The sequence below is a fragment of the Mytilus californianus genome, unplaced genomic scaffold (assembly GCF_021869535.1).
Source record: "Mytilus californianus isolate M0D057914Y unplaced genomic scaffold, xbMytCali1.0.p SCAF_24, whole genome shotgun sequence".
In the NCBI taxonomy this organism is placed as follows: Eukaryota; Metazoa; Mollusca; class Bivalvia; order Mytilida; family Mytilidae; genus Mytilus; species Mytilus californianus.
In genome coordinates, this window is record NW_026262673.1 from 3707447 (window position 1) to 3733132 (window position 25686).

Below are 25686 nucleotides of genomic sequence, written 5' to 3' on the forward strand. Positions count from 1 at the left end.
ATGTCTCTAATCTGTTTGAAACAAAGATGTAGAGCCAGGAACCCCCCAAAAAACGGCCCTGTAAAGGTGTTTTTTTAAAGCTTCTATAATGGGTATCTGTTGCTAAATATATGATATATGAAACTATAATACGAAAATTATATATCTGCTCCATGATTATAAATATATGTGCCTGAAATAGGAATAAATTTCATTTTCCTCAATATTTCTATAAATTTGTCAACTTTTTTCACTTTTTTTATGATTTTGTATAATATGTCGCCAACCCTTGCCTATTGAAAATTTTGTCGAAAAGTAAGGAATATAGCATAAAGAGAAAATTTCAGCAATAATATTTGTTTGCGAAGCGTGGCAGTACTGTTATTTTGTTTTAGATACCTCTCACAAATATTACACAATTCCGCAAAAAAATCAGGTTTTTTAAATATTCCCATCATTATGACGTCACTAAAGACACAATATGTTTGAACTGATTCAATTGGACATTTTTACTTATATATTAATCAAATGTCCACTACATTATCACAGTGAAAAAAAAATCAGATGTTTATGGCCAAAATTATGAGTTAATGAACCAACTCCTTTGTAGTACCTAGGTGTTCGATGAATTGTAAAATTTAGTTTCATATGAAATTGCAAAAAAATGGTCGTTGAAAAAAAAAACCATCAACCACTAATCATACAACATTTGGCTAGTGATTGACTCTATGCTATTTTGTTAAATTTTGTTTTATTAATTATAACGAATAACAACAATAGTAGTTAAAATATTTCTATGTAGCTCTTATAGGTGCACTCGACTCCAATCTTAATTGACTAGGATATCAGTTTTCCTACCGAAGGTCGCTGGTTTTCTCAGGGGACTTTGACTTCCTCCACCAATACAAACTGACCATCACGAAATAGCAAAATAGTGTTGAAAGTGGCGCTAAACACCAATCAATCAATCTATGTAGCATTTCTTTTGCTTAATTGCAAAATATTTGGTATGCATGTGGAACTTCAATAACTATACAAGAAACGCTGTGATCGCAAAATATGAACTTCTTCAAAAAACATCAATTAATTATAGTTGAGCAATAATTTAAATAAGGACAGCAGGTGTCAGCCATTAATTATGTTGTTCCACCAATTTGCGATTCTTGAACAATTGAGAAAAAACATACTAGACTAATCACTTCTTATTTTGAAAAGGTGGATTTTCTGGAAATTTGATTGCTTTTGGATGACAATGAGTCTATCGTGCAAAACTGAAACTGCCAAGTGAAGATTCGCAAAAGAGAGTACCACACATGTAACACGTTAATGACCCCGACAACTCTCGGGGGGTCTGAAGGTTGACATATTTTCCAGTGGCAGTAAAAAAAGTCCCGCCCTTCATCCCAGTTGCTTTTGTATAAATTCTAAATTTGTTCTGGTCATATTTTCTGCATCAATTAACTGACACTGGATTAAAACAAGCAATACTGAAGAATCCGTCGGAAAAGATTCAACATTTGTACTCATTTTGGCTTGTTCAACAAAGGAACTGGAAATCAAAATAGGTACAGGAGTTTGCTCCTTTCAGTCGTTTTCATGGGAAAATGTCGCTGTATCACAACTGTAAAAATGTCAAAGACAGTTCCATGATCATTATTGAAACATATTATTTATGCTTTGTGTAATATTCAAATCTATAGCATTTACTATATGCGTATTTTTAGGAATTGACAAAATTGCATACGCATGTCTTCTTTTCACTTTCTTCTATTTTATGTACTGCACAGTTCTTAAATTGTTATTTAAGACACTGAAATTCATAAATTCTTACATATGTGTGGGTTAGGTCTTACACAAATAAAGATATAAATACAGGAATAGAACGAATACAAGCTTGATTGAAGAATTGTTGTTTGATTTATGTTTTGAGGCAAAACGTTCATACATGTTCAGGACGAGAACAAATTAATAATAAATACAATAGGTAAGTCATGTAATCGTAGTTGACTTACGGACCCATAAGAGAGATGTTGCAAGGGTTCTTAGTGTGCATAAAACTCGACACTCTCTTATAGCTAGCTAAATCTCTCAAATTATATTGACAGCAATGCGTGAGCATAACAAACAGACATAATAGGTAAAAACTTCAAACATTTGGGTACAGCAGTCATCATTGTAATATAATCTTAATCACTATAAAAACAAATAACTGTTTCAACAAAGAAACACAAAATGGTATAAAGACAAAGTACATAAGTAAAAATGAAAGACAAGGATTAAAAATTTGACGTTTTTACCTATCATGTCTGTTTGTCATGCTCACACCTTGTTGTCAATATAAAGGAATTCTATACGACCGTCATACAAGTCAGAGGTTAAGCTATCTATAAAACCAGGTTAAATCCACCATTTTCCACATACGGAAACCATTTTCTTCATACGGAAATGCCTGTAACAAGTCTGGAATATGCCAGTTGTTTTCCATTCGTAAGATGTGTTTGAGCTTTTGATTTTGCCATTTTATAAAAGACTTTCCGTTTTGAATTTCCCTTAGAATTCTATGTTGTTGTTTTTTAAATTTTTTTTCTCTATTCCCTAGTCACTCTTGAGGTCTGTATATTTTATTTACTTACTATTTTGTGGCATAATTCTATAAACAATGATACAAACAATGACTGAAAAAAAAAACAATTTCATATTTAGAATAGAAGTCCCTAAATGAGAATTTATCTCGAGAGTACCAAACCAATAAATCATTACAGTTGAAAATAAACATTCTGAAAGACATATGAAACACAATTCTACAAACACATGGTATTGGTAGGCAAACTGCTGTATTGTCCAATACATTATGTTATTATTGTTTTATCTTGTATGTATAATTTCAACAATAAAACCGCAGTGATTATCTAATGATACAATAGATATAAGAAGATGTGGTATGAGTGCCAATGAGACAACTCTCAATCCAAGCCACATTTTGTAAAAGGTCAAAGTACGGTCTTCAACACGGAGCCTTTGCTCACAACGAACAGCAAGCTTTAAAGGGTCCCTAAAAATGACTATTGTAAAACCATTCAAACGGGAAAACCAACGGTCTAATCTATATAAAAAACGAGAAACACTTATGAACCACATCAACAAACGACAACCACTGAACATCAGTTTCCTGACTTAGGACAGGTGCACACAAATGCAGCGGGTTGGAACGTTTTAATAGGTACCAAACTTCACCCTTATCTAACACATTAGTGTAACATCACAACATAGAAAATCACACTATAAAATATCAATTGAAATGGCTTCACTCAATCAAAAGACATATTAACACAAGTGAACATACACTGAACGAATACATTTGATCTATGATACAATGTAAATACAAAATCAATAAAATAAGGAGTGAGATGTTAAACAATTTCAGAAAAACAACCATAATCTTGAACAAAATGCCGCCAAATAGAATAATGTACACAAGTAAATGAAAATAATTTTGTACAGTAATGGAGAACGGAATATTTTTTTGTCATAGTACGAGAACAGGAGTAAAAATTTATAGTCATACCAAACAATTATCAAAGCTGGTATATAATAAAAATAGAGAGAGACGAGATATAACTTTAAATAAGTAAACATTAAATAACAAAAAAACATTACAAATTGTATCAACAGGTCAAATTAACACGAAAGTACGATTTGAGAGTACTTTCAGTTACTGAAAGCCAAAAACAATAAATAATAAAAAAAAATCCTGCATCAGAGACTACAATCAACTAAAACACATCACAGGGATTTAGTACTTTAACGTCATGGACAGTCAAAGAAGACGTGAATTGTGAAATGCCAAAAATAAAAGTATTGACAGGCAGTAGGATAATTAGGAGTTAACCTCTATATAAAAAATGAATGTGAGTGTGTATTTATACACCCCGTTTGAAAAGAATACAACTTTAGTTATGTTTTAATTTGATGATGACAAAATCGATTTTTTTGCCAAAACAAACTATATTCAAAAATCTAATTACAACATTGGTAAGATAAACTTTACTAATAAGTTTGTTTTAAGGTTCGATGAGTTTACATGGATCTCATAGTGATTTCCACGCTTTAAGTACAATATTACCGTAAAATTTAGGATGTGAAATACCGTTTTAATAAGTTTTCAACAGGTACAGCCAAATTTACTAATCGAATCTTTGTATCTATGAAAGAATTTAATAAAGGTTTTCAGTAATTTATGGTAACGAAATCCCTGACTTAATAATTTACCAGTGATGCATTGATTACTTTCGTTAAAATCTATGACATCACTACACACACGGCATAACGAACGAGTTGGGATATATAAACACCGTATGATGGAGCCAAAGGAACATCGCCGTCTAAAAAAGAAAAATTAACAGTAGGGAATGAAAAATCGTCTCTTTTGTCGTAAATTTCAGTATGGAGTTTCCCTTTAGAAATTGAAATGTCGAAATCTAGAAAAGGACAACTACTGCTGTTTATGTTAGATTTAGTTAGAATAAGTTCCTTAGGGTAAATTTCGATAGTATATTTAGAGAACTCTGGATTTTTTAACGAAAAAGTATCATCATGATAACGGTAGGTACATGTATTGTTGTATGTATTAACCAAATGTAACAATGACGTGTCTTTACTGAGTTAGGTCATAAACTGAGATTCATAGCAACACAGGAATAAATCTGCTATGAAAGGGGCGCAGTTAGTGCCCACAGGAATACCTACTACCTGTCGATACACATTATCGCCGAAACGTTCATATATGTTCTCCAGGAGAAATTTAAAGCTTTAATCCTATCTTTACATTTCCAGTAAATGTATCTAGCATACTTTCCTTTTTCGTTACAGAAAAGGGCTTTAAACGAGTTACAGCAAATAATTTACAATGAGATTTTTCAAAAGATCATTTAAATAAATATGAAAACTTTGTCTTGATAAGATTGTGTGGAAGTGTAGTGTAGAGAGTAGAAAAATCATAACTGCCAACAGAATGAAAAGGACCATCAAAAGCATGTATTTTATCTAAAACCTCTAAAGAATTTTTAACACTCCAAAAATAATTAATACCATTATTTTCATAAGCTTTATAACAAAAGTTAATAACAAGTTCTTTGATAGTAGTAAGGGAGGTAGTAAGAAGCACTGAAAGATTAGTAGTAGAACACTTACTAGATGTGGAGATTAAACGGAATTTAAATGGTTGTTTGTGCAATTTAGGTAACCAGTACATAGTAGGGACTTTCAAATGTTCGGAAGAGGCTTTAAGCTGGGTAGTGACAGTGATATGCTTGTTAACAATTTGACTCTCTTTAATGTTTGTTAAAGTACGTAAATTGAAAATGGGAACAACGACAAGGTCAAAACAATATCTTATTATTACTTATGTATTAACACACGTGGCGATTGGGAGTAAGAGAAAATGTAAATTATTTGATTTAATGCTTTTACTCTTGATCTTGAAATATTCGGTATTCTTATTTTGTTTTCTCGCCTGAATTTTACATTAAAATATCTGTGTTGAAACTCAATCGTACATTTTGAAATTCAGTTCAATCATTCCTATAGTTTACTATATTTTAAAGTTTTACATTTAAGATTGATCATTGATATATGTTTCCCTCAGATAGAATTTTTTGACACTTTGCCAGAATAAAGGTTTTCCCATGCTCTTTTCAAAAATAAAATAAAAAGTATTGGTCACCGTCCTATTTTTCAAGCTAGAAATCGTGCAAAATTTCCAAAATTTGCATAATTTTACATGAAAAAACACTTTTTTGTGAATAAAAATAATTTTTGGCGACATAATTTTGAAAAAAAATGTAAGAAGACAGGTTCTGAAATGTGCTTTAAGATTATAAAAAGAAGAAAAAACGGCGTCATCAACCTTGTTTTCTCGCCACAAGTAAAAATTCAAAATTTCTCTTATCATTCTTTTATAAAAAAAATTTTAATATAGTTATCTCCACTTAAATGGATAAGTTGACAATTTGATTCGAATAAGCAAAATATTTCGTATTTGATAAATCAGTCTGAATAATGTGATAAATCACTGATTTTTTTCTTAATTCCAATAAACAGTCTAACCCATTAATTGCCAGTCTATCTAAAAATATGCAGATAAAGCAAAAAAACTAGACCTATTGTGAACTGCTATTTTACAATCCAAGTTAGTGGTATACAGTTATCTACCTTAAAAGAGAACTTTTAATATCCGAAAATATATTTGATATAACGACTTAGAACCAATGACAGTATTACCATCAGTGATACTGAAATTTTGTTTTGTTGTGTCAATGACTTGATTATGACTATTGTTTTATTACATTGGAAAAGGGTTGACACTGCCAAAAGCAGTTGGTTGTGCAAAAATATTTTGTCAATATTGAAAGCACCGAAGTTTATAATTCACACTGACTTATGCTAACTGTTAAAAATAGCTTGACTTCTTGATTTTAAACAAGAGGCTCTCAAGAGCCTGAATTGCTCACCTGTATTTCAGAGAAAAAGTTTTTTAAATGTTAGCAAACTTGATGAACAAATTGTGTAAAATTGTCTTTAAAGGGCAATAACTCCTTAAGGGGTCAATTGACAATTTTGGTCATATTAACTTTTTTGTAGATCTTACTTTGCTGAACATTATTGCTGCTTACAGTTTATATATATCTATAATAATAAAAACAAAAAACTGCAAAATTTTTACCAATTCGGTGGCAGCAACCCAACAATGGGTTGTTCGATTCGTCTGAAAATTTCAGAGCTGATAGATCTTGACCAATTGAACAATTTTACCTAATTTCAGATTTGCTCTAAAAGCTTTAGTTTTTGAGATATAAGCCAAAAACTGCATTCGACCCCTATGTTCTATTTTTAGCCATTGGGGCCATGTTTGTCTATGGATCAAAACTTTGGATACAATTTATAAACTAGATACCCTAAGGAACATTTACTTAAAGTTTGAAGGTATGTGACCCAGTAGTTTCAGAGAAGAAGATTTTTGAAATAGTTTACGACAACAGACGACAACCGACGACAGACGACGGACGACGACGGACGCCAAGTGATGGCATAAGCTCACATGGGGCCTTTCGGGCCTCGGTGAGCTAAAAAAGAAATGAAACAATGCAAGGTATATAACCAATCATCAAATGAACAAACAAACTCTCCTTATATTCATATAAGCAAGCATTGATCATAGGGATACTTACATGCCTAAAACAAAATCGACGTACCTAACATGATTCTAAAGGGTGAAACCCTAAAATAAATTATTGTTTCTGCGAATTTTGGTATTCGTTGAAATCGGTATATATTCAGAAAACCTGTGAAAATGCCATTGGATTGATAATAAGTATGGTTTACACCATTAGTAATTAGAAACTCATATAACATGTTTAATACAAATTTCTTTTGAAAATAAAAATGATTTTGACATATTCTTTATCAATGTCATCACGCCCAATGTTGGATGACTATATTTGCTGTAGCGTTTTCCTTGTCACCGTTTTAAATATATTTGTGTTTGCTGTAGTTCAATCATCTATAACTTCAAGTTTGTACATGAATTTCTAACAGGTGTTTCCAAGCATAACTTTGTCTTCTTCGTAGAAAGACCTTTTAGTTTTGTTATGGTATTTTTTCTTCTTCGCCGATTTGTTTTTCGCTATTAAATTATTTCGCACGATGTTCCTTATATAGTTGATTTGAAAGTGACACCGAATATGTGTTTGGTAAAAGTGATCTCACTTCCACTGTTTTTCTTGATATCAGTACATCTTCGCAACCGTAAAAGACTTCGATAAATTATGTTCACAATTTTTCGTTACATCCTCAAGATTTAAAGAGTTACTCATAAGGTCAAGGTCAGACTTTTGCTCGATTTCTCTTTTTAGAAACAGCGATAGTTATTTACAAAAGGTGCTTGGGGCCGTCTTAAACTTGCAGTGAGATGAGAGTTTTTTTTTTTTTTTTTTTTGCTCCGTGTTGAAGGCCTCACTGACTTTGAGATAAAGGACAGCCATAAAAGCAATGTTGTTTTGTGTTTGTGTGTACTTTTGCTGTACATGTACTGATTTTGTGTCATGGATGGATACCCCATATCCTTTGTTTTACTTTTTTACAAAAATATTGTCGAAAGAGTACAATGAATTGTTTTTTTATTTTCAGGAATGTTTAAAAAAAAATGGATGTTGATATATCATCAACCATATATTTTTTAGACCTAAGGTTTTTTAATATGAGAATTTTGCTTTTTGACCTCGAAATGTGAATTTCATGTTGTAGATTTTGACCTTGCTGTAACTTCAAACTGGAAAAAAATATAGCCATAAGGTCGTCTGCATTATGATGACTTTTGTGAACTTGAAGTAGCAATTTTTCTATCGAATTTTGTGTAAAAGTACCTAAACCTATATATATTTATACTGGAATCATCGAGTTGTAATGTATCAATTGAAACCGGGAAATTCAACTTATCTACTCTAAAAGAGAATAGAAATCATTTAATTTAGAATATGTGGAAAGAAAGCTTTTGAGTGCATTTGACGAGAACAACTGGTTCTTAATGGGTATTTAAGATTTTTTTTTTAATTTTTGGTATACACAAGGGTTCTGCAAAAGAGGAGGTCAATTCATTGAAAATTTACGAGTAAAGGTGATGTATTTTGGCAATGTACATGAATGTTTATGCAGAGAAATGTAAAGTCAATAAATTACCTTTTCGTACGATTATTAAGTGAATTTATAATTAAAGGTTACTCAGGCCGTACATACATAAGAACAGATTAAACAATATTTTTACACTTGATGATTTTTTATCTGTATTTAAAATAATGGTAGACATCAATTATTATGCAAACTCTGTAAATACTAATCACATAATGTTTATAACGGATGTGATACATTATCGTTTTTTTGGCCAAAACATGAGTGTACACGTAATAATACAGCCTTTTGTCAGCACAGACTGTTTCCTCAAATTGACAAACCCGAAGATCATAAAAATTATTTCAATAGAGGTATTGCTTTTATTAATTTGTCTTGTATTTTTCATGACTCTAACGTTCAAAACTTTATGCTTCCATATTTTGATAACATAGACCCACCTATAATATTTCTTATTCGTATAAAAAAAAAACAGTAGAAGTTTAATTTTCAATTATACGCTAGTTACATCAGACGTCAGTATAGAAAATAATGCTCATCGACATGAGACTCTGAAATATCAAAGTTTAGATATGATCCGTTTATGGCCACGTTCAAGACCGAGAGGTTATAAACCTTCTGAAAAAAGGACCAAAATTTAGTCCACTGTCAAAAATAAATTGGAAAGAGTGTCGTCAGGTTATTAAAGATGCTCTTTCATCCTATTGTAAAAAATGGTGTAAACGGGAGAAATCTGACAAAAAATCACTTGATTCCTATTTGAATACATATCTGAATATTTTTGTAATTCGCATATCACATTTCGAAATTTTTTTAGAAATAAATAAAAGAATAAGTAATACACTCATTTCTAGGATTAAAAACAAAATTCAACTACTCGCAAAGCGTTTTGTGTTCGTACCGGCCGACAAAACAGCCAACAATGTGGTGGTGGTATGACGTTAATACTATACGGAAATCCTTAAGAATGAAATTATACTTCAAGCTACATTCCAGGCCGTACGCTCCATAGAGAGTCATATAGTAAATAATCATGTCATAACCACAGATCAGCTTCAGGCCTCTACTGAACATTTGAAGGTCCCCGTTATGTATTGGTTACCTAAACTACGCAAAAAGCCCGTAAAATATTGTTTCATCTACTCGGCCTCTAGTAAGTGTTCTACTACTAGACTTTCAGTGCTTTTAAAGAGTTCCTTAACTACTATCAAAGATCTGATCATTAATTTGTGTAATAAAACGTACGAATTTAGTGGAATTAACTATTTTTCGAGTGTAAACTATTCTTTGGATGTTTTAGATAAATTACGTGCTTTTGATGATCCTTTTACGAAGGTTGACAGTTTTTACTGTTCCACTCTTTACACTACACTTTTACACAATCTTACCAAACAAATGTATTTAAATTAAATGGTCGTTCGATAAATCCGATTGCAAATTTATTTGCTGCAACTCATATACTCGCCATTTTCTCAAACAAGAAAGGTAAATATGCTAGATATACTTACTAGAGGTAAGATGAGATGATGAAAGCCATACATGTTCTATGTACGTTTTGGCAATTTTTTATCGACAAGATTTTAGGTATTCCTATGTGTACCAATTGTGCCTCTTCAATAGCAGGCTTGTTCCTGTACTGTTATGAATCACATTCTATGGCCAAACTCAGTAAAGACCCGTCTAAATTCCATTTAATTGATAAATTCAACAACACTTACCATTATCTTGATGATATTTTTTCGTTAAATAATCAAGAATTATCTAATTACCTACAGGAACCTACCTTGAATAAATGAAGTATTAACATGTCCTTTCCTAGATTTTGACATTTCAGTTTTAAACCAGAAACTCTAGAGTAAAATTTACGATAAAAGGGATGATTTTTCTTTCCCTATTGTTAATTATACGTCAGAAAAACTCATAAGATATAACATTGCAATTGCCTTCATTTATGAACTTTAATCGAGCTGTTTAAAGTAAAACCACTCAGGTGAGAAAAACAGCTCACCTGTGTACTATACAAACATGCATGTCACTTAAAAACTCGCTTTCAAATTTAGCTCGCAGTCGAGATGTTCGGTAAGATTTAATGTTGAAAAAAATAATATGGCTCAAACTCAATTAAACTCGCCCAGTTCTAGAGGGAAACATACTCCTTCCCGTGATTTGTTGGAAGATTTAGACTACTTGTCTGATGTTCAATCTCAAGATGAAATTGAACTGTTTGACGATGGTCAGTTTAGTGACCTTAGTGACAATGAACATACCAATGAAGGTGATGTTTCTAGTGCCGATAAGGGCAATACTTATATGGGCAATTCAAGTGCCACAAAAGACAAACACAATGCCAATAAGGGCAAACAAAGTGCCAATAAGGGCAAACTTAGTGCCAATAAGGGCAAATTAAGTGCCAATAAGGGCAAAACTCATGCACAATCAGACGAGGGGGCGTCTGGTTTAGATTGTGAAAGTGACGAGAGAGCCACACGTAATTGGTTGCCGGATAAAAGAAATCCAGTAGAATCATCTTCTTCCGGTAAACGAAAACATGTGGAGGATTCTTGTGATGAATCGGAACAGGAGACCGATATTTCCTCCTCGGATAGTGGGGAAAGGTCAGATAATGACAATCTGTTTGATCCGTCTGAAATTTTGAAGAAAGGTATCAAGGTACCGGGTAAAATTTCAAAATACATTGAGAAATATGCCAATCAGGGCATCACTAAGAACGTAAGGTTAGAAGTCACAAAGAACTGTAACATTCCTATAAGTAAAAAGCTCGCTTCTAAAGAAACGGATAGATATATAAAGAAACGGTTTCGTAAAAAGTTTAATCAACCACTTAATGCCAAGAAAGAACATTCTATTATTAACTCTGAAAACAGAATATTAGATGCTACTGGTCCCTTAGCAATTTTATAGACAGAAGCAGAGAAAGCTAAGAGACGTGATCGTGGTTTAAATCCAGTAGATGTCATTGACATTGTACAGAGAGCATTAGTCCTGATTGGAAACGCTCACTATGTATACTTATCTGATCGTCGTAGATCTATGCTTGGTAGAGTATTACCAGAATGTTTAGATTTATTAGCGGATAAAGATGGCAAGAAAGCTCTGTTAAAAAGTTCTCATGAACTATTTGGCCGTAAGTTCAGGAAATTGCTCACTGAAGAAAGCAAGGACAACAGGGAATTGTTTAGCTTACTTCAAACTGTACGCCGTTCCAAAAATAAATCATCTAGATTTGGTAATGGTAACTTCAGTGGTGGTCATGGAAATGGTGGCAATAACCAGTATTTTCGGCTCGAGCCCCCAAACAACCAGAACCAGCTGTTTAGGGGCCGAGGCAGGGGCAGAGGCAGAGGTCAGTCAAGATCGACACCAGGGATCCCAAGGAAGGGGTTCAATCCCAAGAATTAAACATACAACAGGTAAAGGTTCAAGAATTAAGTTTTTTCCCCGTTACAACAGACCGTTTTGCTCACTTACCTGTAGGGGGGAGAACAAAACTGTTTGTCCAGAACTGGGGTTGTTTGACATCAGATCATTGGGTTTTAGATACAGTTCAGAGTCTAAAACTAGAAAATCTGTCAAATACCGCCAAGACAAATTCAGTGCCCCAAACTATTTTTCGACAAAGAGAAAACAGCATTGATCAATCAAGAAATTCTATCATTGTTTGACAAAAAAGCAATATATCAGATATCCCAAAGTCAAGAGTATTGTCTAAGTCACCTTTTCTTGGTCGAGAAAAAAGGGGGAGGACACCGTCCTGTAATAAATTTAAAGCAGTTGAACAATTATTTGATGTACAATCATTTCAAAATGGAAGGAATTCGTTCAGTAAAAGATTTAATCCAAAAATCAGACTGGATGATGAAAATAGATCTGACGGATGCTTATTTGACCGTCCCAGTGTTAAAACAACATAAAAAAATATGTCCAGTTTCAATGGCAGGTAAAAACCTATCAATTTCAGGTACTTCCCTTTGGAATTTCAGTCGCCCTACTAGTATTCACAAAATTAATGAAAGTCCCAGCAAGTTTTCTAAGACGACTGGGTATACGTCTAGTGGTTTACTTGGACGATATCTTAATAATGAACCAATCAAAAGAGAAATGTCAGTTAGAAGCACAAGTAACAGTAAAGCTTCTCCAAAGTTTAGGATTTCTAATAAGCGAAAAGAAATCAGTGTTTGTCCCATCTCAACAAATGCTTTTTCTAGGATTTCTAGTGAACTAGGTAGATATGAGTCTGTCCCTTCCAACCCCAAAAATTCAAATAATACAAACATTATGCAAGGAAGTAAAAAATTCAGAAAAAATAACAGTGAAAAAACTTTCAGAATTAATAGGAAATCTGACGGCTACTATTCAAGCAATTTTTCCAGCCCCACTTTATTTCAGACATTTACAGGTAGAAAAAAATCAAAAGCTCAATCAGACTTTCAGTTACAATTCAGAACTAGTCCCGTCTCAAAAAGCACAAAACGAATTAAACTGGTGGATACACCAGTTTATTCATTGGAATGGAAGGTCTCTAATTTCCATCCAACCATCTGTAATCATCCAAACAGATGCAAGCAATGTGGGATGGGGAGCAGTAATGAACAAAGTGTCCATAGGGGGTCCTTGGTTACAATCAGAAAAAAGTTTCCATATAAACGCCCTGAAATTAATAGCAGTGACTCATGCAGTCAAATCTTTCTTTAAAGACGGACACAATTTACAGGTGTTGATTCAGACAGACAACATAACAACAATGACTTATATCAACAAAATGGGAGGGACTGTGTCCAAAGTTTGCAACAAACTAGCCCTAGAGCTTTGGACATGGTGTCTCCAGAAAGACATAGTACTGAAAGCAGATTTCATCCCAGGTCGAGAAAATCTGATTGCAGATTGGGAGTCCAGACATCATTTAGACTCCAGCAATTGGAAACTTCATTCAAAGGTTTTCAATTCTATAATGAGGCAGACAATGATCTGCAACATAGATCTTTTCGCAGATCGGTCCAACAATCAACTTCAAACATACATAAGCTGGCTTCCCGATCCAGGAGCATTAGCGTTCAATGCTGTCCTACATCCTTGGGCAAGTTTCAAGGCTTATGCCTTCCCCCCTTTCTGCTTGATAGCTCAATGTCTGAAAAAAATCAAAGCAGAGAAAACAACTGTAGTTCTGGTAACTCCTGCTTGGATGGCACAGCCATGGTACGCAATATTGCTGCAAATGTCAATACAACATCCAATTCTGTTGCCAACATTTCCACATCTGCTACAGTCACGTCAAGGGGAACCTCACCCAATGATTCAAAACAATTCGCTTCAACTAGTCGGGTGGCTTGTCTCAGGAGATCATATCAAACAATGTCAATATCAGAGGAAGTTAAAAAAATTTTGCTCAGCTCCTGGGGGAAAGGAACTCAGAAATCTTACGATTCGGCCTGGAATAAGTGGGTTAGCTGGAGTGTGGAACGGGAAGTTGATCCCTTTTCAGCACCTCTAACCGCTGTTCTAGATTTTTTGGCATGGATGTTCTAAAAGGGGTTTCAATACAGAACAGTTAATGTCCATAGGTCTGCATAATCCTCTATTCTTCCTCATATTGATGGTCAACCAGTGGGACAGACGCAATTAGTTAAAAAATTAATGAAGGGCATTTTGAGGGAAAATCCACCTTTACCTAAATATCAGGAAATGGGGGACATTGATATTGTTCTGAAATTTCTCATTTCTCAGTCTGTTAACCCTGATTTGGATCTTAAAACATTAACCAAGAAATTAGCAATTCTTTTAGCAATAGCTGCTCCGAAAAGATCTTCTGAAATTGCTAGACTCAAGATAAGATTTATGCAAATAAACAATGAAGGGGCTAAGTTTTAGCTCCCAAGTATATCAAAAACTCAATCTGATTGTAATTCAAAAGAAATATTTTATCCAAAATTTGAGGACAACCTTGAATTATGTGTGGTTGATTGTTTACAAGCTTATTTAAATCGTTCTGTAGATTTTCGAGTGAAGGATAAGTCTAAGCCAAATCCATTACTTAGAACTTTAGTTAAACCACACAGAGGTGCCTCGTCTAATACTATAGCTAATTGGATAAAGGATATTATGAAGTATTGATACAACTAAGTTTATGGCTCATTCAACTAGAGGGTCCTCAACTAGTAAGGCTAAATGTCAAGGAGTTTCTATATGAGAGATTTTGAAAATAGCTGATTGGTCAAATGCTTTAACTTTTATAAAATTCTATTTCAGACCATTGCTGGAGGATAGTACTAGTGATCAGTTTTCAAAGAAAGTATTAAGTTTACCTTCAGGTATGTTAGTAATTATGATTAACGCTTTGAACGTCCAATGTTATATCTTATGAGTTGTTCTGACGTATAATTGTAGATTTCATGGGGACGCGAAGCGTCCAATATGAAATATAGATTATACTAAGAAAATGATTAAGATATAACATTGCAATTTCCCTCCCAACCAATACCCAAAGATAATATTTTATGTGGATTAGTACAAAGAGTCAATGTATAAGAGACTATTCATGTCCAGATACTACATGTACATGATACACTATATATACACACGAAAAAAAAAAATAAATAAATAAAAAAAAATCAAGATCTTTATATAAAATTATACATGTAGTAATGATAACATATCAATTGAATTGATAATATTTATTATGAAGAACAGGTTTATTATCATTAAACTTTATTTTTCAGATGCATCATCCATGGAGTCCTAGCAGTCAGAGAGATTGTGATGATTGACTTTTGAACTGTAATTTTATCGATTCGATTCATTGGTGATATAATGTTGAAGAAACATTGTGTTTAATTTCTTCTCAATAGACATTTCATAGATTCCAATAGAGACATGTTAAAGTTTTGGAATCAGTCAAGATTTGCAATACATTTTGTATATGTTATAGATATATCTTGTTGACCAATTAAATGGTGAAACAATATTCTTTTTATTAATCATATATGAAAGGAAAGGAAATTTGTACCAGCACTGGCAGTGGCAGCAGAATTATACATTTCTTGTTTTCAATATCCATGGTTTACAGTCGTCGTTGGTTATTATTGTTTTTGGTACATGTATGTTGATGAGTATAAAGAGGATTCTTATATATTCGAACTCGTTCGTTATGCCCGTGTCTGAAGTGACGTTTTGGATTTCAATAAGCGCACTCGTATGTATTACTGGTTAATTATTAAGTCAGGGATTTCGTTACCACAAATTACTTAAAACATTTACTAAATTTTTCCATAGATACAAAGATTTGGTTTGCAAATTTAGCTGTACCTGTAGAAAACTTATTTCAAACGGAATAGCACATCTTAAATTTTTCGGCGATGTTGTTAACCGAGACCGGAAATTTAGATACGGTCCGGGTAAACTTATCAATCGTTTAAATAAACTTTTTCTAAAAGGTTACCTATTCAGCACTGTAATTAAATCTTTGGATATTGTTTTATTGGTATAAATATTGGTTTTGTTATCAGTAAATAAAACTAAATATTACACATGTAATTTCACGGTACTGCAATCTGTCGATACCTACATTTTGGCATTGAACATGGTTATGTTTTTCTCTGACTGTTAATGAAGTCTTTTCACTAAATCCATTGGATGTTGGATGTGTACTGATTGATATTTTAGTCTTAGATACATGATGTGGTTTTTATTAGTTATTGGCTTTGAACTAGCTGTCAGTAACTGCGAGTACTTTCAGATCTGTACTTAGTGTCTTTTTTGTTGTTTGGGATGAGAGATAGATATATACCCTGCCACGTCTTGTCTGTGTTTTTGTTTGATGTTTTTCTTTGTATCGATCTGATGAGTAAAGCCTTTTTTACTTATTTTTATAGTTTGTTACTATGCTGTGCTGTTACACCACTCTCCCAGTTTGAAGAGGGTTGAGCGCTCCCAGACATATTAAACCCCGCCACATTCTTTATGTGCCCGTCGTAAGTTAGGAGCCTGTAGTTCAGTGGTTGTCGTTTGTTCACATCTGCCATATTTGTTTTTCGTAAATTGTTTTGTTATAAATTATGCCGTTAGTTTTCTCAATTAAATAGTTTCATATTTTCATGTCGGAGCCTTTTATAGGTATGGGTTTTTCTCATTGTTGAAGGCCGCACGGTTGCATATAATTGCTTAAATCCACTTTATTAAACTTTGGTGGATAGTTATCTCATTGGCAATCGAACCACATCTCCTTATTTTTATATAGTTGCTAGAAAAGAAGAAATATTGCAATGCTTGAAATGATCTACAAAACAAAAAGTCTTTACACTGCACTTCGGCACAATCTTATCACACAAAAGTATTCTTATTTGATGAAATGTTCTTTTGAAAAATCTGATTATAAATTTATTTGCCACCAGTCAAGTAGCTGTAATACATCCATTTGCCAACATTTATGTACGTTTCGACAAGAAATTTTATTGACAGGTTGTTGATATTACTTTTGACACCAGTTGTGCCTCTTTTATAGCAGACTTGAAGCATGTACTGTACTGTTACAATGTATTTATCATATACTTAAGGCAAATTACTTATAATTTTTACAGTATGATAACAGCATTAAATTTATAGCAGACTTGATATTGTACTGTTGTTTATTATATACTTAAGGCAAATTACTTAAAATTTTTACAGTATGATAATAGCATTAAATTTACGTAAATACCATATTTTCTGTAATGGTGCTTAGCGGACTGATATGAAAACTTTTACAACTGCTTCCGGTTATTATCGCATGCCTTTCCGTAACGTTATCGGATGGCAATTCGGCGTCACTAGGCAAATTCGGAAAATACACCTCAATGGTACGTTTTCAGTGAAAAACATAACAAAGTAGGATAGGAAAAACAAATATTAGGAAACATGAAAATATATTTTGAGTAATGCAAAACAAATGATACAATAAAGTGCATTATTTCAAAGTCTTAAAAATAGTTATTGTATGTATTTTTTCTGATTAAGTAAAAAGATTTGAACTTCTAATTGAGAACCACTTTAAAGGATCAATGTATTAAACTGTTATTTTTCTCCATGTTGAAGCATATGATAAAAAGATCATAACATGTCATTTTTCATATCAGATGTATTATCAGCTCCTCGGTTAATATCAGTCCTCGAGCCTTCGGCTCTTGGGCTAATAATACATATGATATGAAAAATTCGGCTCTAAGGCTGATATTGACCCTTCGGCTGATAATACATCTGATATGAAAAATGCCATGTAATAATCTGATAGTATCACAGTTTGTGACTTAGTAATATTTTTAATAAATAAATTCAACAACGCTTATGGTTATATTTATGATTTTTCCCCTTAAATAATTAAAAATTCTCCAAATATACACTTTTATGTGTCCTTTCCTAGATATACATATAGGACAAACATAAAAGTGTGATAAAAGTAAAAAATTGTCTATTAAAGAAGTTGGCGGTTCTAAACCGATACAATTGTTAAGTAATTTCCCAAAATGAAGTTTATATCATGCTTCAAAAAAAAGTATGGGTCAAGTGGGTCAAGCAGCTTTTCTTTCAATCTGTAGATTGTGGGAAATTTTCATGTGTTTATAGATTATACATGGACCAACCAATTTTGTGTGATAGAAAGGAAACTATATAGAATTTTACGACTTAACAAATTTCTCACAGATTTCCCTAAAAAATCCGTTCAAAAACATGATTGCAAAAATAGTTTTTTTCCGTATTCTTTAATTAATCTGTTTATCTATTTTGAAATACTCACAGTATGCTAATAACAATGTCAATACTGATATGCCTGCTTTGATGCGATATTCATCTACAATAGTACAACATTTTCACTGCTTATTTTTAATTAATGTATAATTCCATAAACACAAATGGTCGTTTAAGCTGAACCTTTAAAATATGAGTTGTTGCATGTACACTTTCATGCTTATTTCATATTTTGTTTATTACATGTCGTCCAATATTCTCTTTTAAAAGCAGTGACGGCATATTTATGAAAGGACATACAAGAAGACAAATTAAGTAGTACTAGTGAAGAACATTGTCAACAGTAGAACTGCAATTTGTTGTTGAATAAAAAAGCGTAAAGTAAAAGTAATGATGACAACAACAAATACCTTAGTTATTTAGACATTATTTTTTTCTGATTATTTTCAGGATTCCGTCTTTCATGAAAAAACACACTGATTCCCACAACAAATACACCAAAGATGATACAATCGTTATGCTTTGATAGAGAACATATTTGTTGAGTTCGATTGGTTGATATTTCAGCAGACAGTCAGTATTCCGGTGAATACTAATTGTGCAGTCACCACTACCAGGTGATTGTGAGTTTGTAATCATATGAAGCTGAATTTATAAAAAAAAACCTTTTCAAATACCAAACAAAAGCGTTATGTAAAGTTCTTGTAATTTCACTTTTAGATATATTGATTTTGTCCTATAATTCAATGCCTCGACCTTTATAACGAAAATTGTAATAAAACGTTTTTAAAACGTTTTGAGTACACACCCGTGGTAAATTATAAAAATATTGTACTTTAGCTCATAGGCAACGTCAAGATTTATTTGGAATGTTCCCATCATACCCCCACGTCGTATGCTTTTTATGAATGAGTTAATCGATGTCAATTGGTGTAAATGACGCCATGAACGATGACGTGAAAATATAAGCATTCTACGGGAAAATACACTAATGTGAAAAAGTCATCAAAACATGAAAACATGAAAACTTAAACTAACAATGAAACTTATTTGTTGCAAACAAATTTTCTTGGATAAAAATAAAATAATCATTTAACTTCGTCCAAACATGTCGAAGTATGTTATTGTAACTCGTTAAATCATGCCACAGTTTTCTTTTTATCTTTTTATCTTTTACGTCAATATCAAAAGCGTGTTTAATTAATAAACATTAAGTGTCGGTTTCTTAAGTCAGCATGTTAAGTAACTAAGGATAGATTATATGACTTCAAAATTTTGTCGGCTTTATTTAAGCAATAACATTTCGCTTTTTATTCAAAATACCAAACCTCCGTTAAAAATCAGTAGTTTTAGTATGGTTTATGTAAAAACAAGTTTTCAAACACCAATCTACACTGTCCATATTATACTTTATATTTGAAAATGTATGCTTTAAACATACTTATTCAGAAGGGATATAGTTACGATACTGTTGACAGGTCATTAAAGATAGCATATTTCGGTATTAATATTGATTCACTCATAGGGTCTATGCATCGGAGATAAACACATTTATTCTAAAAACAGTTGCTGGCATGATACGGGTTATGTTCTTTTCATATATTTTATGATGGTATGATACTAAACCCCTAACGGGAGGGATTGTGCTTGATTTTCATATGATGTTGACATAATCGATAATCTTTCAATCAATTTAAATGAGGTCTGGAGCTGGCAGGTCAGTAACTGCTAGTAGTCCTTTGTTAATGTATGTATCATTGTCATTTTGCTCAGTTTCTTTTGTTACCTATTCTGACATCGGACTCGGACTCCTTCTTAACTGAGTGTTACTGTGCCTATTGCTGTGTATTTGTTTATTGTACATTGGCTAGAGGTATATGAGGAAGGTTGGGATCTCATAAAACATGTTTAACCCCGCCTACTTTTTCCACCGGTCCCTAGTCAGGTATGTTTTTTAATTTTAGTTCAGTTATATGTTTTGGACTTTAGTATGACGTCCATTTTCACTGAACTAGTACATATTTTTTTAAAGGGCCAGCTTAAGCCCGCCTGCGGATGCGGGATTTTCTCGCTGTGTTGTAGACCGATCGGTGGCCTTCAGCTGTTTTCTGCTCTTTGGTCGGGTTGTCTCTTTGACACAATCCACATTTTCATTCTTAATGTTATTGAATCGTAGATTAGGTAAATTTGAGAATTTAACACAATGATGACTGCTGTATCCCTATTTTTGACATTTTTCTGTTTGTTTTGTTCACACATTGTTGTCAATATAATAGAATTTTATGCGACTGTCATATAAGTGAGAGGTTAAGCTAGCTTTAAAACCAGATTTAATCCACCATTTTCTAATTAAGGAAATGTCTGTACCGAGTTAGGAGTATGGCATTCGTTTGATATGTTTAAGCTTTTGATTTTGCCAATTGTTAAGGGACTTTCCGTTTTAAATATTCCTTGGAGTTTGGTATTTTTGTTGTTTTACTTTTTGTTAACTCATGATAAATTGTATAATATAAACGCAACAATATTGTAATAACTTATATTTTTTGTGTTTCTTCTTTTTTTTCAAAATATTGAAATGATCAGTATTCTTGCTTTTAAACTTTTTTCTCGAACATTGATAACCGTTATGTTATTTATACAAAATTCATCGTCAATGAACAATGGCTAACAAAGATGGCAATTATGGTTAACCAACAACTTTTTTCATTGTAAAATAAATATATTAAAAATACAATAGTTAAGGGAAATTCCGTTTTGAATTTTCCTTGGAGTTCGGTATTTTTGTTGTTTTACTTTTTAAAAATACAACTTTCGGTAGAAATCAGCATCCGAAACGTTGTGTCATCAGTTTTTATTGAAATATCTATTTTGAACAGTGTATGCAATGCTTTTGACATAAATGATCACATTAAAGACAAGTGGTCTTTTACATGATTTTTATCATATGTATATCATATTTGTTTTTCGTTTATTATTTTGTACATAATCAGGCCATTGGTTTTCTCGTTTGGGTTGTTTAACATTTGTCATTTCGAGGCCTTTTATAGCTGACTATGCGGTATGGGTTTTAGACATTGCTGAAGGCCGTACGGTGAACGATAGTTGTTTATTTCTGTGTCATTTGGACTATTGTAGAGATTTGTCTCATTGGCAATAATACCACATCTTCTAATTTTTTTGAATTTTTATCATGTTTAATGTAAAATTTTGAACTATTTATATCTTTCAAGGTTGTCGAAATCACCAACTCTTCATCTGAAAGAGCATTATACATGTATCCTGTTATCGTTGTATTTTTGTAATATACATCATTGATATAACTAAAGTTTAAGAAGATGTTGCAGTCATGATTGATGGTCGGTGTGGTAATTAATTGTAGATGACCCAAAATTATCATTACCCAAACTTTGAAACGATTCCCTCTTTACAGGATTTACAAATGGATCTTTGTCCAGTGCATGACTTTTAGAAACGGTAGCAATCATATTTAATATCAATTGAGGGTATCAACTATCAGCCATATTGTAAAAAGGGTTTTTAATGTATTTTTTAGACAGAATCAGAAAGCAATTACCCATTTTAAATTTTTTTGTAAAATTTTAAATAAAGACCTTAAAAACAAATGTTTGTAAAATTTTAAATGATAAGAACTTCTACAGGAAAGTTTGGGGATTAGTTGGGTCATCAAAAGTTTTGAAAAGGTAAGATAATAAAAAAAAATGAAATCCAAGAAGAATTCAAAACGGAAAGTCCCTTATCAAATAGGGCACCATTAATCAATAATGTACCAATGTTTCGATGTTATCGACCTTTCATATGGTTTCCGTCACTGCAGTATGACATTTTTTGTAAAATATATAAAATTAGAATTTGACAAGGCAACCGTGATTGATGACTGTCTGTGTCATCAGTCATAATTCAAATAGTTCACTTAACATAATATTAGGCAAACTTGGTGTATTAAACATTTGTTTAAATTTGTGAACGAATTGTTCCTCTGTAGTATGATCATTTGGGACATCATCAATAATTTAGAAACGGCAAATCTATAATTTTTATTAAAAATAAGGCAACAATTGCTTGAACAAGGCTTTCCAATTTTTTTTTAAATTTTGGTGTCTATTTTCTTACAAAATGAAGCGCAAAACGAATACTTGTTAATATAGTCTTCAAATTACTTTATTAAATTTTATTGATCCTTTCTGTATCCGGTTAAAACTTACTTGAAGGAACATAGTTCAGGTTGTATTTGAAGTTGTCGAACTCGATGATCTTTATTGTCCTAGATATATTGAACCTGAAAAAAAACACATACACGTGCCTATTGGTGCATAGTTTTGTACAGATCAAATGTGAAAAGTAAACACAAAAACAATTTGTAACTTCAAAATAACGAAGTGTTTATCACCTTAAGCAAAGTTACCATTAGCAGAATCGGGCTGATTTTTATTGACGTTTCTTTTATGAATTACAAAGAAGTATTTCTATTTTTGATTTCAGGATCTGATAGTTGTTAGCATAGCTGATACACCTTCATCCATTTGGTATTGTTATATAATATTTAAACTTTGGAACAAATATTCATTTGCGATGGCAGACAACTTGGACATATATTGTTTTATAAATGAATTTAAAGAGACATTAAATGTATAGGTATATTTATATTAATTTACAGAAAAAAAATGACATCACAAAGGAATATAATTTGAGAAATAAACAAAAACTTACATATCTCCTAAGAAAGGACTTTTTGTCATTTTCATGTCATCATAACATTTGATATCTGAAAAATATAATTGACACGTTTGGTTTTCTTATAACAGAAGAGAAGGGGCATTAAGGCCCCATTTTAACCCAAGAAAATAAAATATTTGACAACTATTTCAAATTTGCACATATTGTTTGGAAATGCATAGAGTCAGGAAATATAAATGAAACAGATCAGATTTTTTATCTGATGACGTTACGATTTAGTCACAATATGTACTGTTTTCATGAAAACGATAAAAAATAGAGTTTATGCAGTTTTCCATCTTTATTTCCATTATAGAAACATCGTGCGCACCCAAGAAACAACAAAATAATTTAAGAGAAGCTTTATTATAACTATTAACATAATCTCACCAAAAAGTTAGTTCTTGTGTGCGTACATACTTTGCCAATCTAAAATATACTTAAAATTTGATGAAAAACAAGGAAAATCAAGAAATTTTACAAAATATACGAATTTCGTCATAGTTTGTTGCCATGGCAACTCGTTCAACATGACATTTGCTTTTATTTTCTGAATACCTGGTACCTTAGTCCAGTTATAACAAATTTCAGAATAGGTATGATAACTTTTAAATTTGCAGTAATATTTGGGCCAAATGAGGGCCTTATTGCCCCTACTCCTTTTCCTTTGTGTAAACGATATACAAATAATTATCTTTTACGTCAATTTTGATTGTCGGTACCAAATTAGTTTGCACAGTGTCGATAACCAGCATGTATGCAAATTTATACAAATGTTTTTATTACACTATGATAGTGTGTTGGTTATAAACATACACGAGGTTTTCTATAAATTAAGATGTTATTCATTTTACATTTGTGTGCAACATGTACGTTTCTTAATATATAATTGTGTAAATGATAATGAGGCTTAAACCAGACGACAACAATATCCAAAATACAGTTAAAGGTCAACATAAAGTCTTCATCAATAGACAGGAGTCTATACATTATTTCACGCTGTAAAGCGTCTTAAGCCTGTAAAGCCATAAAGTCTTCAACAACAGACAGGAGTCTATACATTATTTCACGCTGTAAAGCGTCCTAAGCCTGTAAACATAAAGTCTTCAACAATAGACAGGAGTCTGTACATTATTTCAAGCTGTAAAGCGTCCTAAGCCTGTAAAGATTTCGAGTTAATTCTATAGTAATAATCAAGGCCTTGTCATTTCCATCTTTTTCTCGTTAAATAAACATTTTTACCTATTATGTCTGTTTGTTTTGTTCACACATTGTTATCAATATAAAGGAATTTTATGCAACTGTCATACATATGAGAGGTTTAGTTAGCTTTAAAACCAGGTTTAATCCACCATTTTCAACATAAGGAAATGCCTGTACCAAGTCAGGAATATGACAGTTGTTTTCCATTCGTTTGATGTGTTCGAGCTTTTGATTTTGCCAATTGTTAAGGGACTTTGAATTTTCCTTAGAGTTCGGTATTTTTGTTATTTTACTTTTTACATACAAATAGTGTATCAATGATTATTACCGATAGCATCACAAAATGATGACTTTTTTTTGAATTATCCCGGGGGACTAAACGTCCATCGGTACCAGCAATGGAATAGACCCATTAGATATAAAGAAACCTGTATTCTAAAAATAACCTTAAGCCCTTAAACTGATTTGGATTTTTAATCAACAAGCTCATTAAAGTTTTGATAGAATTTAAATCTGACAAAAAAGATACTTATACTTTACCTTTCAGTCCAACCGTTTTGTTGTATGGATTTATTCCGAGATGGCAGGAGCAATCTTCAGTTGAAGGATTGCAGTTACATTGGTTTTTCGAGTTCCTGACAAAAGTATATCCTCTATCGGTATTGCAAATACATTTTATGTCGACCGTAGTGTTACCATATTCATACGTCTCTTGACCTAAGTTGTTACAAAGTGATTTTTGAAAGATGCAGTCACTGTACCCATTTGTTTCAAAAATTTCAGGTTGATATCGATTTAAACTGCATGTTGCTCTATTTAAGTTCGGCTGAAAGACGTATTTATGACCTGCAAATGTTAAGTAAAGAAATATTCAATATACATGCGTCTCAAATTTCTTACTTAATGGTTTTATAGTTTAAGTTATATTTCGCTGCATTTGTCACTTCTTAATCCAGATACATGTACTTAAATACGTTCACAACAAAGTTACTTCATTTACATTGAAATACAATAATAAAAAAAAACGACTTTTGATAATTGAAGAAACTTTATTTTTTAATTGTTTATCAAACATTTTCATTATATGAAAATACAGTTATTGTTTAACATAAATAAATAAATACTTTCATTGTTTGCTCTGATAAAGATAAAAAATAATGAAAAAATACATGCTATTGTATTAACAGGACAAACTTTTAGATATTTTCAAAGACTTACCACGATCTAATATTCTAGGTCTGTTACATATTTCTCTGTATACATTTACTCTAAAAGTTATGTCAAATAAGCAAGTATAATTTTTTGGAGGCTTACACATGGCTTTTGCCCGAATTTTCCAGTGTGCCTGTAATG

At 32.2% G+C, this 25686-nt stretch overlaps 1 protein-coding gene across 1 annotated transcript; it reads right to left on the bottom strand.

The window, feature by feature from the left end:
* Positions 1-2279: 2279 nt before the first annotated feature.
* Positions 2280-25686, bottom strand: LOC127732374 (uncharacterized). Its single transcript, XM_052241407.1, has 7 exons — positions 25552-25686; positions 24874-25179; positions 23125-23179; positions 22620-22693; positions 18446-18499; positions 2609-2654; positions 2280-2304 (listed from the first exon to the last, which is right to left on the bottom strand). Exons 1-7 carry the CDS (start codon positions 25649-25651, stop codon positions 2280-2282), a joined length of 660 nt encoding a protein of 219 aa, XP_052097367.1. The 5' UTR covers positions 25652-25686.